The 16,778-nt window shown below is 42.8% G+C and overlaps 1 protein-coding gene across 3 annotated transcripts; it reads left to right on the top strand.

Annotated features, from left to right (window-relative positions):
• The first annotated feature begins 674 nt into the window (after positions 1 to 674).
• MTG2 (mitochondrial ribosome associated GTPase 2) lies at positions 675 to 14,365 on the top strand. Of its 3 annotated transcripts, none has more exons than XM_083358626.1 (7): positions 675 to 797; positions 2,217 to 2,402; positions 4,422 to 4,569; positions 10,242 to 10,357; positions 10,533 to 10,751; positions 12,101 to 12,239; positions 13,644 to 14,365. In XM_083358626.1, the coding sequence occupies exons 2-7, from the start codon at positions 2,223 to 2,225 to the stop codon at positions 14,036 to 14,038; spliced, it is 1,197 nt and encodes a 398-aa protein (XP_083214752.1). In that variant the 5' UTR covers positions 675 to 797; positions 2,217 to 2,222; the 3' UTR covers positions 14,039 to 14,365. The 3 variants fall into 3 exon arrangements, with proteins under 3 accessions (XP_083214752.1, XP_083214751.1, XP_083214753.1); XM_083358625.1 differs by having other exon boundaries at positions 681 to 873; XM_083358627.1 differs by lacking the exon at positions 675 to 797 and adding an exon at positions 904 to 1,138.
• Positions 14,366 to 16,778: the final 2,413 nt, after the last annotated feature.

The following is a 16,778-nucleotide window of genomic DNA, read 5'->3' as shown; positions in this document are numbered from 1 at the left end:
TACTTCCAGTTATTTTCCACACTTTCTCACAACCAGGTCACAGCGACCTGCCACCTGGCTGGATGTCAAACGCTAATTCTCCCTTTCCCCCCCCCCCAATAAAAACCCCAATTAAATGTACATAATGCAGTGTTTCTCAACTCTGGCATCTTTAAAATACGTGGACTTCAACTTCCAGAATTCAATGCTGCCTGGGGAATTCTGGGATTTGAAGTCCACATGTCTTAAAAGTTGCCAAGGTTGTGAAACCCTGACATAATTCACAGGAAATGCTCAGTGTTTCCTTTGCTACTAAGTTCTGCCAATCTCAGCGCAGCTTCTTTTCCTGAAACGAAGTAATTGGCTTCCGCCTTGACAAAGCTCCTCCTCACTTCTGGTAGTCCCACCCCAGGTGCTTTTCTTATCCACTCACAGCGCCGCGCCTGCTTTTTCCTCCTCCAATCCCATTTCCCCAGAGAACCGGGGAGAGGCGGGGGGGGGAAGGGAAAATGAGGAGGAAAGGCAACAGCCTCGTGCGACGTTTGAACCCTCCAGCATCAAACCGCGCCTGCGCACGCGTAATATCGACTCCCTTCTTTTCCCTCCTTCCTCGAGCGCTTGGGAGCTGCGCTTGCGCAGGAAAATCCGGGCTCGCTAAAGGCAGCAGATCAGATTCTCTCTTTTCTGGCCGCCGGCGCCGCGCGCAATCTTGACGTCACGGTGAGCGACGCCGAACGCTGGAGCGGGCAAGATGGCTCCTCAGGAAACTGCTGCGCGTGAATGAAGCGGGAAAAGCTTTCCTACCTTGACAGTCTCGTGTATACCCCGTCCCTTATTCTATGGAGGGGGGGGAGCGGGGACGAAAAGTGAGGCGCTAAAAGCGGAGGAGCTCCAGTAAGCCAAAGGAGAAGCGGGAGGGCGATCTCCCAATCTTAACTGGGTGGCCAGGGATCCCAGGCGGTGGGAGACGAGGCAGCGCGTGTGGAGAGTGAGAAGCTGTCAGATGCGGCCTTCTCCCTCTGCCCCGCTTCATGCCCTCTTTGCGGGGATTTGAGGCTTCCCAGGTGGATCATAGCAACATTGGCCTTCCTCAAGCTTTCTGAGCCTCAGTCTTGCAATTCCGAGAGTTCAAATCCGCTCGCTTTAAAAGTTGCTGAGGGTGAGAAACGCTGGTCTACCTTGTAATTTAATTTAATTTAATTTAATTTAATTAGATTTATATACCGCCCTTTCCCCAAAGGACTCAGGGTGGTTTACAGGGTATTTAAAATCAAGAAATACAAAATACAAAAGTTAAAAACACAATTAAAAAAGATTAAATTATCCCTTAAAATAAACACCCCAGTTAAAAAATCTCAGCCTGGGCCGGAAAGCTCGAAGAGCCAGGTCTTCAGGTCCCGGTGGAATGAACGAAGGTCAGGGGCAGTCTTGAGCTCCACGGGCAGCTGGTTCCAGAGGGCAGGCGCACCCACAGAGAAGGCTCTCGCCCTGGGTGTTATCCGCCGGCAATCTTTTACCGGCGGCACCCTGAGAAGACCCTCCCTGTGTGAGCGCACTGGACGAAGGGAACTTGATGCTGGCAGCAGGTGTTCCCTCAAATATTCCGGACCCAAGCCATTCAGGGCTTTATAGGTCATCACCAGCACCTTGAATCTCACCCGTATTTCAGCCTGTAAACATGGCTGAAATAATCTGTCCAAGGAATCTGGAGCCCTTCCACCCAGAAATAGTATACGCACGAAGGGGAGGGGAAAAACGGATTTGCTTAACCACATCACAAAGGGGAAGAATAAACCTGCTTCTTTTGAACCAACAAACTTCACATTTGTCCATTTATCTTCATTTTTCAGTTGCAGCTTTTGTTGCTTGGTCCCGCGTAGAAGTAACAATATTGCAGAAAATCTTTTGCTACTTCTGCAAAGCTTAAGTATGCATGACATCAAGTGGATGCTACACAGACGAAAAAGATTTTTTTAAAATGTATTTTACATATAACGGGCCTGTTTTACTTTTCTGTGTAAACCCAAAACAACACTAATATTTTTGAGAACGCTCAAAAATCTGAGCTGAAAGTTTTTCCGAAAGTTTTTTCTAATGCTTTTACAACCTCTGAAAATCAAAAATGGAAGCAACTGATCTTTACTCATTTTTGTTCCAGATGTGGTACAAAATATGTATGCTGTTTGGCATATTTTAGTTACCTTATTGTCCCATCTTTTTTTTTCTTTTCCTTCTAGGCAAATATGCTACAAATAATGCTCAAAGCTTGTTTGGAAAGTCAGTGGAGGCCGGCTTATTCCCAAATACATAGTTGCTTACTGCAAAAGCATATTAAAAACTGGCACAGGAGCCTTAGCATAACAAACATACAACGATCAAAGATGCAGAAAATCTGTAAAGGAAATATGTCTGAGAAGAAGCTGGTAAAGTAAACAAATGTTCAGATTAATTAAAAATATGTAATTTGTATTTTTGCAAGTTTTTCTTAAGTACTTTTAAAGTCATTTCTATTTCTGAAAGCACATATTTGTGAAAAAAATGCAAAAATGATTACGATTTAAGCATTTAGGTGACAATCCTGACACATGTTTTCAATATCCTTTGCATGCAAATGATGTTCTGTGTTTAAGGTGTAGAATTGCATAGGTATACATACATAAGATTCTACTGAAATTGGGATTTTCCTTTGAATAAAGATGGTTATTGTATATATTTGTTGAATTTGCATCCTCTCCTTTTTTCTTTGGAACACAATATGTACCTTGGTCTCCCTTTTAATATTGCAGCAATATCATGAGATAATAAATAGTGTAATGTTGACTGACCTAAATTCATCCATCTGGCATTCACTTGATATCTTTTGATAGTGTTCTATAAAATCCTAGCTTTTGAATTCAAATATAAAAACATGAAATATAAAAAAATTAGACTTTCATTTTAGGTTTTATTAGTGCTGATTTTCTTGTAGCTAGATTGTATCATTGGTTAGTTTTATTTGGAATATCATAGGAGAGCTGTGTTAGTCTGTGATAGCCAAAAACCTGAAGAAATGCAGTAGCCCTTTTTCCAACTTTTATTAAAAAGCATGCTTTTGTGAACTGCATCGTGTTGTTAGGCTCCTTCTGACAGTAAATGCAGACATCTCTTTTGAGTCCCAAGTTTATGGAAATGATTACTGAATAAATCCCTCTTTCTCAAGAGAGAGGTCTCTTAGTGAATTTTGGTTTATCTGAGAGATTTCAAATTTTTGATTTTATAAATCCTTTTGGCAACAACAAACACAAAAGACATATTGTTACTGAATATTGCAGCAATTTTCAGTTTCACCACTTGGTGATGCTATGCAAACTTGAGAAAGGATATATTTAAGAAGGTAGGAACTATCCCAGTTCAACATATTTTGTTCATGTGATAAGCCAGCATTCTTTTAAAAATCCAAAATATTTTGTCAGCATATTTTGTCTAATTGTCATCTAACAAACAGCTCTTTTTTGGGAAAGGAATAAAGAATATCAGAAGTGGTTCTTACATTGTAGCAAGGTAGAAGTGCTGAAAATGAAATCAGCAACAAACTGATAGCTAAACATCGATGGAAATTCTCAGTCATCCAGGCCCTGGTTGTCCCAAAGGTGCTTTTTCAAGAGGCAACTGGACTTTGTTTTTCTTTGAAGATGTTTTGCTTCTTGGATGAGAAGCGAAATGTCTTCAAAGAAAAACAAGAAAATCCATTTGCCTCTTGAAAAATCACCTTTGGGAAAACTGCTAGCTATTTTTTTCCAGTAAAGTTGTTTGGGGGATTGCTAAATGTGTTTCTTGTAAGAAAGAGAATATATTGGGCATTTTTTTTATTATACTATGGTCAGAGTTAGCTTTAGGCAGTTCTCATCTGGAGATATCAGGCATTAAACCTGAGATTAATGCCAGAATTTCAACTTTACTAATTATTTCAACATTTGGTGGAAAATTTTTGTAGGTGCACCCTTGTTTGGGATCACTGTCATCTTTTAGAAAATTTGTCTTCCTTTAAAAGACATGTCAGGGCTTGGATTTATACATAGCCCAATTACTGTGCTTTGAAACTAAGGCTGTGCACATCCTTTTGAGGGATATTCCTAGGGAGATTGCGTTGGGGGGAAAAGCAAGCTGCAGTCATGAATTCAGAAAAATGGAAGGTGGTGGTAGTTTGTATTCTTAACTGAATAATTGGTAGAATTCAGGAAAAAAGACCAAACTATTTCTGGATTGCAGGCCACCGTGGTAGGTTTCTCCCCGAACTTTAAATATTTTTTACCAATCGCAGTATTCGTCAGATCAATCCTCGAAACAAGCCCAATGTGTTTCCTCGAGAATTGAACATGAGTATGTCTAGAAATGAAGGCTTTTGAAGCTTTGAACTTTACAAAAGATAAGCACCTCCGAATAATGTGTCTCCCCCATTCCAGAGTCGTTACTTCGTCGATCACCTAAAGGTACGCGTGATAGGAGGGAAAGGAGGAGATGGTATTGCCTGTTTTCTCAGTGAACCTAGAAAAGAATTTGGAGGCCCCAATGGTGGAGATGGAGGAGATGGGGGACATGTTATATTTAAAGGTAAGAAGGTTACCATCTCTTGTACAGACCTGTTTTAAGGCAGTCTTACGAGGCGGAGAAGGAGGTGACTGAATTCTCTGCTAACCTCTCCATCAGCAAGTTGAGTTCGTATGGCAAAGTTGATCAATGTCTTTGTGCCAAGAGAGCCTGCTGGAGGGGAATAAGGGCTTCCAATGCCTTTGACGCAGTGCTCCTTCTGACACATCCCAGAACTGCAATAGGCCATCTGGCAGCTGTCTTAGCTGCTGGCTCTTAGTCACCTTGTTGTCTGTGACCATACCAAGTGAATTTTCAGTGTTTTCAAATCATGAATCCCTGACGCTCTTCTTCCTTTAACGAAGTTAAACCCATTTAATAAATAATTTAAATTCCTTTAATAAATGCAAAATAAAAATAACAATTGGCGATTCTTCCTATTGAAGGGTCTTTCGTTTCTCGGGGCCCGTTCAACTTGCTTATTTTAGACTGCAGCCTCATTCTGTCAGCCTAGGGCAGGGGTAGGCCACCTTGGCTCTTTTATGACTTGTGGACTTCAACTCCCAGAATTCCTAAGCCAGGCATGGCTGTCTCAGGAATTCTGGGAGTTGAAGTCCACGAGTCATAAAAGAGCCAAGGTTGCCTACCCCTGGCCTAGGGGCAGCGCGATGGCTCAGCAGTTAAAAGTTGGCTGTGCTTGTCAGCTGGAAAGCCAACAGCCTGGATTTGAAATCTGGGTGCCGCACAACAGGGTGAGCTCTTTGCCCCAACTACTGCCAGCGTAGCGGTTTGAAAGCATGCAAATGCAAGTAGATAAATAGATACCACTTCAGCGGGAAAGGTTATTGCATTCCATGCTTTTCAGGCTGGCCACATGATGATGGAAGCATCTCAGACAACGCAGGCGCCTTTAGCTGAGAATCAAAGATAAGCACTGCCCCTTTGAGTCAGTCATGACCGGACAGGGGAAATCTTTTAACAGTTTTAAAGAAGTTTGAAGGAAGAAGAAGAAGAGAAGAAGAAGAAGAAGAAGAAGAAGAAGGAGGAGGAGAAGAAGAAGAAGAAGAAGAAGAAGAAGAAGAAGAAGAAGAAGAAGAAGAAGAAGAAGAAGAAGAAGAAGAAGAAGAAGAAGTTGGAAGGTACCTTGGAGGTCATCTAGTCCAACCCCCTGCTCAGGCAGGAAACCCTATACCATTTCAGACAAATGCTTGTCCAGTCTCTTCTTAAAAACTTCCAGTGTTGGAGCATTCACCACTTCTGGAGGCAGGTTGTTCCACTAGTTAGTTGTTCTAACTGTCAGGAAGTTTCTCCTTAGTTCTAGGTTGCTTCTCTCCTTGGTTAGTTTCCATCTGTTGTTTCTTGTCCTGCCTTCAGGCGCTTTGGAGAATAGCTTGACTCCCTCTTCTTTGTGGTCAATCCCTAAGATATTGGAACACTGCTATCATGTCACCCCTCGTCCTTCTCTTCATTAAACTACACATACCCAATTCCAGCAACCGTTCCCTATATGTTTTACCCTCCAGTCCCCCAATCATCTTTGTTGCTCTTCTCTGTACCCTTTCTAGAGTCTCAGCATCTTTTTTACATCGTGGTGACCAAAACTGGATGCAGTATTCCAGGTGTGGCCTTACCAAGGCATTGTAAAGTGGTACTAGTACTTCACCTGATCTGTTTTCTGTCAGCCTGGATGTTGCCACACCTTTTTTTTTTTGCCATGAGCAAATTTGACAACCTGTCAGTCCCATTATCCTCCCATGTTTCTAGTCCAGTCCAGGGTTCAAAGGATTTTCTCTCTTAATAAGAAAAAGACTGGCAAGGGATGGTGGAAAGACCTCAGGACTGCCTGACTCTCCCTGCTGTTCTCCTGTATGGTTTTGGTTGCTGATGGAGGAAAAAAGACTTCAAGTAAGGCTTGCCTTCACCCTTTTATAAAAGATTTCTAACCTGAGCCAAAAGTAGCCTAGATAGGTCTGAGAAAAATGGGAGGCAAAAGAGGTGGACCATTTTGACGAAAGCCAAGAAGGAGGGAGAAAAGAAAACACATTTACTGGGTGGAGTAAAGAATTTCCCTCCTAGCCTGACCAGATTGATTACCGAAAGATTACTGGCCTGAAAAGGCTTTCCAAAATCCTTTGGATTATCAAAATAATTTTGGGGGCGGAGCTGATGAGTCATTTTAAAAAAAATACATGCCTTTTGCTCTGACTAACCAAAGAGAACATTTCCTTATGCAAATAGGCTTTTGCTGCTCCCCCCCCCCACTGTTTTGCTAAGAAAATCAGCAATGGAAATAGCAACAATCAAGTGGGCTGCTTCCCAAATCTTAGGATTTGGTCCTTTGATGGCTTTATCAGTTTTACTAATTAGGGGAAATACTTCTTGCTATCAGTGTTTGTGAATTAGTGGTTCAGCCCACCCTGAAGCTAGGGTAAAAATTAACAGGAAGAGGAAATCAAGGAGCATTAAGCACCATGCCTGTCAGTGGACTCAGAACACTCAATCTCAAGAGCGTTGTCATCAGCCATTTAGTTGTGTCCAACCCTCATCCACTCTAGGGATCAGCACTCTCCATGCTCTTCTGTCACACAGCCTCCTTCAAATCCTCCATCCACATCTCGAGTGCAGGCAGGCATCAGTTTTATACATTTTGAATGCATCGAATCAAAAATACTTCACTAAATCAAAGATAACTTCCTTACAGGAGCAAAACATTGTACTCTCCAAAGGCACTATAATACACAAAGCAAATGCTTTTAAGAGATGGAGCATACGTGTTTTGATCTATTTTGTTCCCGTTTTGTGACAGAGCATCTAATCTAAGAGCTTCTTTCATAATGCTTGCCTTGCTAAATTCAGTTAGTACAAAGGCAGAGTCAGAGAAAAGCCTTGTTCTTCCCTTCCAGTGAAATGTGCCTTATAAACCAAACCAACATTCAGTTCCCAGAATTTTCTTAATTGTGTTTGGTATAGAATCTTATGAAGATTTTACTTTATTTAGCTTCTTAGGTCATCTGGTTGGGTGAAATTGGGCCAGTTATTCTCTCTCAGTTCACCTCACCTCACAGAGTGGGTAAAGTAGGAACAAAAAGTATTAGGTATGATCACTGCCTTGGGCTGCTTATGAAAATAATAAAGGCTGGATAAAAGTGGTTTTATCTATCTATCTATCTATCTATCTATCTATCTATCTATCTATCTATCTATCTATCTCTATCTATCATTGTCTATCTATCTATCTTGATGTAGCCTTACAATAAAGTAAAATCAGTTCATCTTGTCATGTTTCCTGTCTGATTTATGTGGGAGGGCTGTCCACAACCTTGCAAGTTGTAGGCTCCTTCAAGATCCCCTCTATCTTCTGAGGGCATCTTGAAGGAGCCAGTCTGAAGTGGTCATTCTGAATACGGACGTGAATCATACGTATAGGTCCATATTATGAACCCAGCTGGATTTTATAAAACCTTTTCACTTTAGGCCTCTGCTGCCGTGTACAAAAAAAAAGGTTCAATCAATCAATTTCAAGTTCACGCGGGGGAAAAAAAGTTCTCACAAAGTTGGAATTGATTGATTGAACTTTTTAGTCCCACCCAGTCTGCCCTTACCACTGAAGCCACGCCCACCCGAAGGGCCACGCCCACCCAGCACCCAATGATACATAAGTGGGTTTTGGATTGCAGCTTGGGCACTCGGTCTCTAAAAGGTTTGCCATCACTGGTATAGGTAGTCTTTGACTTCTGATCACAGTTGAGCCCAAAATTTCTGTTGATAAGCAAGGCCGTTATTAAGTGAGTGTTTCCCCGTTTTGCAACCTTTTTGTCATACCTGTTAAGCAAATTACTGTAGTTAAGTGAATCATGTGGTCGTTAAGTGAATCTGGCTCCCCCCCCCCGTTGATTTTGCTTGTCGGAAGCTGGCTGGGAAGGGTACAAATGGTGATCACATGACAGTGCAGCTGTCATAAACAGGCGTTACTAGTTTTGCCTAAATTTTGATGACTTGACCATGGAGATGCGGCAGTGGTCATAAGTGTGAAAATCGGCCATAAGCTACTTTTTTCAATGCTGTTGTAACTTTGAATGGTCATTAAATAAATGGTTGTAAGTCGAGGACTATCCGTACCAATAATTTGAATAGAAGTGCTTTCTGCTGACAGTTCTTGGGGTCCAAATCAGAGAATGGGAATGCGAAATTGAAATATATATTTGTGCAAATAATGAAAAGCATGATCATATTTGGACTTCTAAAATAAATTGTGATGAATTAAAAATGCACGATAAAACATAGAGGAGGCCAGATTTTAAAAATCCAGTAATTCAAATAATAAAACTGCTTACAGTCAGTTCTGATTGAAATGACCTATAAGCCCTCTACATAAATACGTAAATAAATGAGGTAAAATAAAAAAGAACACATCAAAATATGTCTTAACATATGCATTTTGGTTTAATTCCAACATAAACAAGAATGAATGTTGAGAATTTAACTGCTAAAACTGGGATAATAAACTGTAATTATTTTATTGTTGAATGAGAATTGCTGGTGAATACAATAAAAATATGAATTGCAGTTTGTTGCCTAAGTGCAGTAATTTAGAATAGAATAGAACTGGAAGGGACCAACTGGTTAATTGACCTCATTGTCCTTAATTCCAGGTTGCCTCTCTCTTTGATCAGTTTCCAACCTTTGTTTTTCTTCTCCTGCCCTCTGGTACTTTGGAAAATAATTTGACCCCGTCTTCTTTGTGGTAGCCCCTCAAAGACTGCAACACTGCTATCATGTCACCCCTATTTCTTCTTTTTCTTTAGACTAGCCAAACCCAATTCCTGGAGCTCTGTTCTTCATATGTTTTAGTCTCCAGGCTTTTGATCGTCTTAGCTGCTCTTCTCTGAATTTTTTCCAAAGTCCCAACACCTCTTTTTTGTAATCTGGTGACCAAAATTGGTTGCAGTATTCCAGGTGTGGTCTTACTAGGTTTTTTAAAGCGGTACTAATACTTTGCGTGATCTTGATTCTATGCCTCTTTTTATGCTTTCTGGCTGTTGCCGCACAATGCTGGCTCATATTCAAGTGATCATCCCCTAGGAATCCAAGGTCCGTCTCACAGTTAGAGCCAGGTTTCATCTATTCTATACTTATATTTTCCTGTCTAAAATGTAAAACTTTGCTTTTGTCCACATTAAAGTTCATTTCGTTGGATAGGGCCCATTGTTCAAGCTTGTCAAGATCTTTTTGGATCCTGAGCTTGTTTTCTGGAGTGTTGGCTATTCCTGCCAGTTTAATATCATCTGCAAATTTGATGAGTTCCCCTTCTATTCCCACATCTAAGTCATTTATGAAGATATTGAAGAGTACTGGGCCTAAGACAAAGCCTTGTGGTACCCCACTGCTTACTTCTCTCCATGTGATATTTAATATCTCCATTTAATATTTTGAAGTTGTTGATAATAAGGTTATCTTGGGGAAAAGTTTATATGAGCACTTTTGTCCTTTAGGCAAAAGAACAACTCCTATATCAGAAGGTAAGGAACAGATGGTATAATCAGCATTTGGTATAAAATAAAAACATAAGGTTTGGCATTTGTGATGTGCTCTTATCCAGGAAACAGTTTGTTGATTCATAATTAGTCAACAGAGTTTTTTCTTTAAAAAAAAATCATCTTTAGCATGTTGGATTGTAATATATTTTATTTTTACAGTGGATCGGCAAGTCAAATCTTTGGCTTGCCTCTACCCATTTTATAGAGGCCTCAGTGGGGAAAATGGGGCAAGCAAAAACTGTTATGGAGCAGCTGGCAGGCACCTGTATGTTAAGGTATGTTGTTGATACTTGTTGTTAGATGGTCAAAATGTTGAATTTGTAAAGGCTGAATGGCTAATGTCCGACACTAGAAGACTGCTGAGCAATTCTTTGCTCACCAATAGGAACAAATAGCCAAGGATTGTAAATTCTTAGCTGTATTTTACCTACATTTGTATTTATTTTGTAGGTGCCCATTGGTACCATAATTAAGGAAGGCACTAACGTCGTAGCGGATCTCAACCGTCACGGAGAAGAATACGTTGCAGCCTACGGTGGAACTGGGGGCAAAGGCAACCGTTTCTTTCTGGCTAATGACAACCGAGCACCAACCACTGTCACTTTAGGAGAACTGGGTCAAGAAAGATTCCTTCACTTGGAGCTCAAAACTGTGGCCCATGCAGGGATGGTAAGTGTGCTAGTTTGTTTTTCGACAGGATATTTAATGTTGAAGAATCAAACCTTCAGGTTCAGTCAGGAATGTTGGAACATGGGAGGTTTAAAAAATGCCCTACTTGGGAAAGAATTGACAAAAACCCGATGACCCATAATTCACCTGCTTGTTGAGTATTGCTTAAAATTCTTGGCTTCGAGTTTGTTGATCGGACTATCAACAGCTGATAACTTGGGAGTAGGAAGACAGGTGACATTGCCTGGTTTTGCCATTACAGGTAGGCCTAGACTTATGACCATAATTGAGGCAAAGCTTTCTGCTGCTAAGAAAAGTAATTAAGTTGCTCCCCATTTTACAAGCGTTTTTGCCACAATTATTAAGTGAATTGTGTGATTTTTCAGCGAATCTGGCTTCCCGCCATTGACTTTGCTTGTCAGAAGCTGGCTAGGAAAGTTACAGATGGTGATCACGTGACCCCAGGACACGGCAGCCTTCATCAATACATTCCAGTTGCCAAGCACCTGAATCTGGATCACGTGACCATGCGGATACCGCAAGGGTCATAAGTATAAAAACCGGTCATAAGTGGGTTTTTTTTTTAAAAGTGCTGTTGTAACTTCGAACGATCACTAAAAGGATGGTTGTAAATTGATGACTGCCTGTGCTATTTGTTCCAGTCTGTAATACAGATGGCTAAAGGGATGAAACTTCTAAATTTGTATTTGTTTGAATATATTGACTGAATTTAACATAGTTCACCTAGGTCAGGGATAGGCAACCTCGGCTCTTTTATGACTCATAGACTTCAACTCCCAGAATTCCCGAGCCAGCAGGAATTCTGGGAGTTGAAGTCCATGAGTCATAAAAGAGCCGAGGTTGCCTACCCCTGACCTAGGTTAATTAGATCATTAAACCAAATCTAGTTAAAACAAGGGGGGGAAAATGAAATTTGCCATATACCAAAGAGCCTTGGTGGAGCAGTGGGCTAATGCCTCCTTAAGTAACACCAGCTGCCTGCAATTAGTGCAGGTTCGCATCCCACCAGGCTCAAGGTTGACTCAGCCTTCCATCCTTCCGAGGTAGGTAAAATGAGGACCCAGATTGTTGGGGGCAATTAAGCTGACTTTGTAATAATGCCGCTTGGGGTGTGTGTGTGAAAGCCCTAATAAGCAGGCATATACATAGAATGAAGGCTACTGCTAAGTTTGTAAGCCGCCCTGAGTCTTCGGAGAAGGGCGGGATATAAATGGAATAAAAATAAAAATAAAATAAAATAAATATACACGTTCCATCTTGCCAGTAGAATTAAATGTAAGCTTGAAGGCAAAAGCTATCTCCGTTTCAGATTGGGCTTTCTATTCCAGATAGGATTCCCCAATGCTGGGAAATCTTCCCTCTTGCGAGCAATCTCCAGAGCGAAACCCGCCGTGGCTGCCTACCCATTCACAACCCTGAATCCTCACGTAGGCATCGTTCGCTACGAAGACTACGAGCAGATTGCAGGTGCGCTTTTATATTTCCTTCTTTTTTTTTAAAATGACCTTCATGATTTTATTTCCTTCTTGGGGGGAAAAAAATAAAGCATTTTGTGACAGCAGTATCATGTTGAAGTTTGTACTAAGCAATGGGAGACAGAAAGCTTAACTGCAGATTGCCCTTTTTCATGAACCAAGGCTTGAAAAGCACGAAACAACTTGGAACAAAAAATTGAAAGTGTTTTGATTGTCTCATTGCAGGTCAAACTGCAAAGTACCGGTAATCAAGGGTATCCAGCTGCCTCACATTTTTCTAGGATTTCAAACAGTGTTCTGTGGAATTCTGTGGTTTTGGAAAACTTTGATGGGTTAGGAGGCTAAAGGAAAAATGTTCAAGCGTAGATAGACCATTTTCTATCATTACAGTTTTGCCTCTTGGTCAAGAATTTTGGGAGTCGTCTCCTCCTCCTCCTCCTCCTCCTCCTCCTCATCATCATCATTATTGTTATTGTTATTGTTATTGTTATTCCTTTTTCCTTCTCACCCTCTCTTTTTCTTTTCCTTTTCCTGTTTCTGATACCATGGCCTGGAAAACTCCTCTAGGTATCCAAATGCTGGTTTTTTCCCCCCCCACCCCAGGCAATTTCCTTTTTTCTATCATTCTCCAACCACCAGACTGTTACTGATTGTGTTACAGATTTCCTCGAGTTATGACCACAATCAAGCCCAACACTTACGTTGCTAAGTGAGTTTGCCCCATTTCCTACGACAGGGGTGTCAAACTCAATTTCATTGAGGGTCGCATCAGCGTTGCGGTTGCCCTCAGGGGGCCGGGTGGGTATGGCCTACTGGGTGGGCGTGGCCAGAGTGCGTATGGCCTACTGGGTGGGCCTGGCCAGCTCTACATCGTTCGCATCAAGGGTGCCTATGGGGGCCTGGGCAGGAGTGGGACAGATCTGAGGGTCCCTGGCAGAAGGAGGGTCTCTGGGCCAGGGCCAAGGCAGTGGGGGCCGTTCCCTCACTGTTTCCAGGATGGCTTCGCGGGCCGCATGAAACCACTTCGCGGGCCGGATCTGGGCCTTGTGTTTGACATGTCTGTCCTACGACCTTTCTTGCCAGTTGTTAGATGAATCACTGCAGGCGTTAAGTTAGTAGCATGGTTGTTAAGCGAATCTGGCTTCCCCCATTGACTTTGCTTGTCAGATGGTCGCAAAAGCTGATCACATGACCCCCGAGACTGCAGCGGTCATAAATATGAACCAGCTGCTAAGCGTCTTAATTTTGGTCACGCGGCCATGGGGATGCTCCAGTGGTCATAAGTGTGAAAAACTGCCATAAGTCTCTCTTCAGTGGCGCTGTAACTTTGAACGGTCACTAAATGAACCGTTGTAAGTTGAAGACTACCTGCATTCTGTTTTGTCTTATTTTGCAGTTGTGGATATCCCTGGGATCATAAAAGGAGCCCATGAAGACCGAGGGCTTGGCCTGGCCTTTCTCAGACATATCGAACGCTGCTGCTTTCTTCTGTTCGTGTTGGATCTCTCTGTGGCTGAGCCCTGGGCTCATTTGGAAGCCTTGAAGCATGAACTGGAACAGTATAAAGTTGGCTTGTCAAAGGTTCCTCATGCCATTGTCGCAAACAAATTTGATCTTCCAGAATCCAAGAACCATTTGCCTCTCCTTAAGGAGCAAGTGAGGCAGAGGGTCATCCCACTCTCTGCTCTGACGGGAGAAAATCTGGAGGAATTGTTGGTGCATCTGAGAGAACTCTATGATGATTATCTGAAAACGGAAAAAGAGCAGGCTCGCAAGCCCATGAAATGGTAGTTGGCAACAGAACCCTTCCATTATCATTTTGAGATAGGAAGGACATTTGGAGTTTGGGCGTGGACAAGAGGGCCAGTCTCTAGAAGCAGAATAAAACTGCTTCTTTATTCGTTTAAAGTTACAAGGAGATACACAGAGCCCTACCAGCAGAGTGTTCTAGAAGCAGGTAAGGAAGAATGATCAATCTGCACAAACAATCAATTAAGCAAGAGACGAGTCCACCAGGCTACAGAAAGTGAAATGTTCTTAAGCCTACTGAGACTTACAGGTCATAAGTTTAATCAAGGGAACATTCAATGATTTAATAAAGGTATGTGTATTTATCATGACGTTTCTGTACCACCAATTCCAGAGTTTCCAAATTCTTATCGCCATCAAATATAGCGCCATCGGGGTTCCACTAGAATTGCACTTAAAGCCCATAATGATCCTTCCCATAGAACAGTGTAAATCAGGGGTGGGCAATTTTCCCAAGGGGTTACACACCAAACTGGGACTGCTATTATCTTCCAAGGGGAGGAAAGGACTCTTGAGTATCCTATATCTGGACGTCAACATTGGATAAATCACTTCTGTTCGGCTCAGGCTATCCTGAACCTATCTAGGTGCCAACTTCGTATAGGTGCCAACCAACACAATATACATACACACTTGATAACTCAAAAATACACTAAGGCAGAAGCTTGTCCACTCCAAGGATAAAACACATAGACATAAACTGAGCAATGTGATATCCATCTGCATTTGAAAAAATAAAGGAAGACAGCCAAGCCCACATTCTGGACAAAGAGGACCGCTAGTTTGAAAGAGAAGTCAAAGAAGCCATCTACGTTAAGACTGAACAGCCCTCTCTCAACAGAAGGGAGAGGGATATGACACCACCCGTCTCCTGTTTACAACACAGTCAGCTCAGCAGTTCCAAGAAGGCTCCAACCTCATTTGCATCATTCAGGTGACTAAAGGCACAGCTAAAGCTCCAAGTGGCCTCAATGACCCTCAGAAAGAGTGCTTACGACCAGATGTTCACAAGGAATATAAATCCATCCTCCACCATTCAGTCAGAACTGAAGAAGCTTCCTGGACGAGAAGCGAAATGTCTTCCAAGTAAAAACAAAATCCAGTTGCCTTTAGGAACTTGGGACTTGTGGGTTTGTAAATGATGACCAAGTGTACAGTAGTTCACATAGTCAGGACGCTGCAGGATGAGCCCACCTTCAAGACCTGACTACTGCTGCATAACAGGGTGAGCTCCTGTCAAATCACTCTGGCTCCTGCCAACCTAGCAATTTGAAAGCAAGTAATTGCCAGTGGATAAATAGGTTCCACTTTGGTGGGCACATTAACAAGGACATAAAAGGAGTCCCCTGGGCAGTGGTGATGTCACTGGCTAATCCTTTCAATCCGAAAGCGCCTCGGTGCTTTTGACCCAAACACGAGCAAGTGATGACTTGTATTCAGAATTGTATTCAGAAGCCTCTTGGCAACCAATGTAGCACCTGCGACACCGGTATTATAAGGCAGGGCTTTTCAACCTTTTCACCCATTGTACCACTTTTAGGATATGGCAACATCCGAGTACCCCCAGTCACCTAGCAAGGTGTCAAAAACCTGATGACCAAAAAAAGGAAAAAAGTGATGAAGTACAGATAGTACTCGACTTACAACTGTTTGCTTAGTGACTGTTCAAAGTTACAATGGCACTGAAAAAAAGTGCCCCCCCAAGCCATAGCCGAGCAAGACACCTGCCTGCCCGCCCGGCAGCGTTCTTCCTCCTGTCCGAGGTTTTCATTGTTGTGAGCATTTCTGTTGAGGATTGGCAGCGGGGGTGGGTGGGGGGTGTTTGTTTTTTATTTCTCCCGTCTGCTGGGTGGTTGCAGCGGGTTTTGGTCACTTCACATGACCCTGGGACACTGTGACCGTCATAAATATGAATCAGTTGCCAAGCATCCGAATGTAAATCACAAGAACCTGGAGATGCTGCAACATTCCAGGTGATCGGCGCTTCTTCTGGACTCAGCAGAGGTGCCGGAATCAGTGCTGAGCTCCAGCTGGAGCCTGGCGCTGATCCTGGTGCTTCTGCTGAGCTCTGACAGCCCTGCGGCTCCAGCCGTCTCTCGCTCAGGCTTGCGTGGTGCTGCCACTGGTTCAGCTCATTCCCCTCCCCTGCTACCACTTTTCTAGGATGGTTGCGTACCACCTGCCAGGTGCCAATGTACCACAGGTGGTACCCGTACCACTGGTTGAAAAGCCCTGTTATAAGGTACCAGTGGTTCTTAACTGCCAATGGGTTGCTACCTGCATTATGTCCCAATTGCATTTTTCATGGATGCTGCACTCCATGGGTTCAATAGCAGTAGCACTTAAGACAGGTAAACCGCTTCACAGCGCTTTTTGCAGCCTCCTCTGAAGGGTTTACAGAGTCCACCTATTGCCCCCAACAGTCTGGATCCACATTTTACCAACCTCGGAAGGATGGAAGGCCGAGTCAACCTTGAGCCGGTCAGGATCGAACTGCTGGCAGTCGGCAGAGAGCCTAGCGCAGGTGAAGCTAGTGGTGATACAGACATAGGTACTGATGCTAAGGTTTTCTGCTACAGGGAGGTCCACAACTGGCACTTGGTCCTGGGGAAGGTCCCTCCAGTCTTGGCTTCTCTCGGCCTCTGTAGCAGTAGCTGTAAGTGTAGAAAGACATCAAAATGGTGGAGTGGTTCCTTAGGGGGCATCCTGCTTTGTCTACAGC

Source organism: Vipera ursinii, assembly GCF_947247035.1.
Source record: "Vipera ursinii genome assembly, chromosome: 3".
NCBI lineage: Eukaryota > Metazoa > Chordata > Lepidosauria > Squamata > Viperidae > Vipera > Vipera ursinii.
This window is presented reverse-complemented; position numbering and strand designations above follow the sequence as displayed.

Excerpts from the sequence above, each read along its gene's own strand:
- MTG2 (XM_083358626.1), top strand. The coding sequence starts at position 2,223 with ATGCTACAAATAATGCTCAAAGCTTGTTTGGAAAGTCAGTGGAGGCCG. Across the intron at positions 4,570-10,241 it reads GGGACATGTTATATTTAAAG|TGGATCGGCAAGTCAAATCT; the intron begins GTAAGAAGGTTA and ends TTATTTTTACAG. Across the intron at positions 10,358-10,532 it reads GCAGGCACCTGTATGTTAAG|GTGCCCATTGGTACCATAAT; the intron begins GTATGTTGTTGA and ends TTTATTTTGTAG.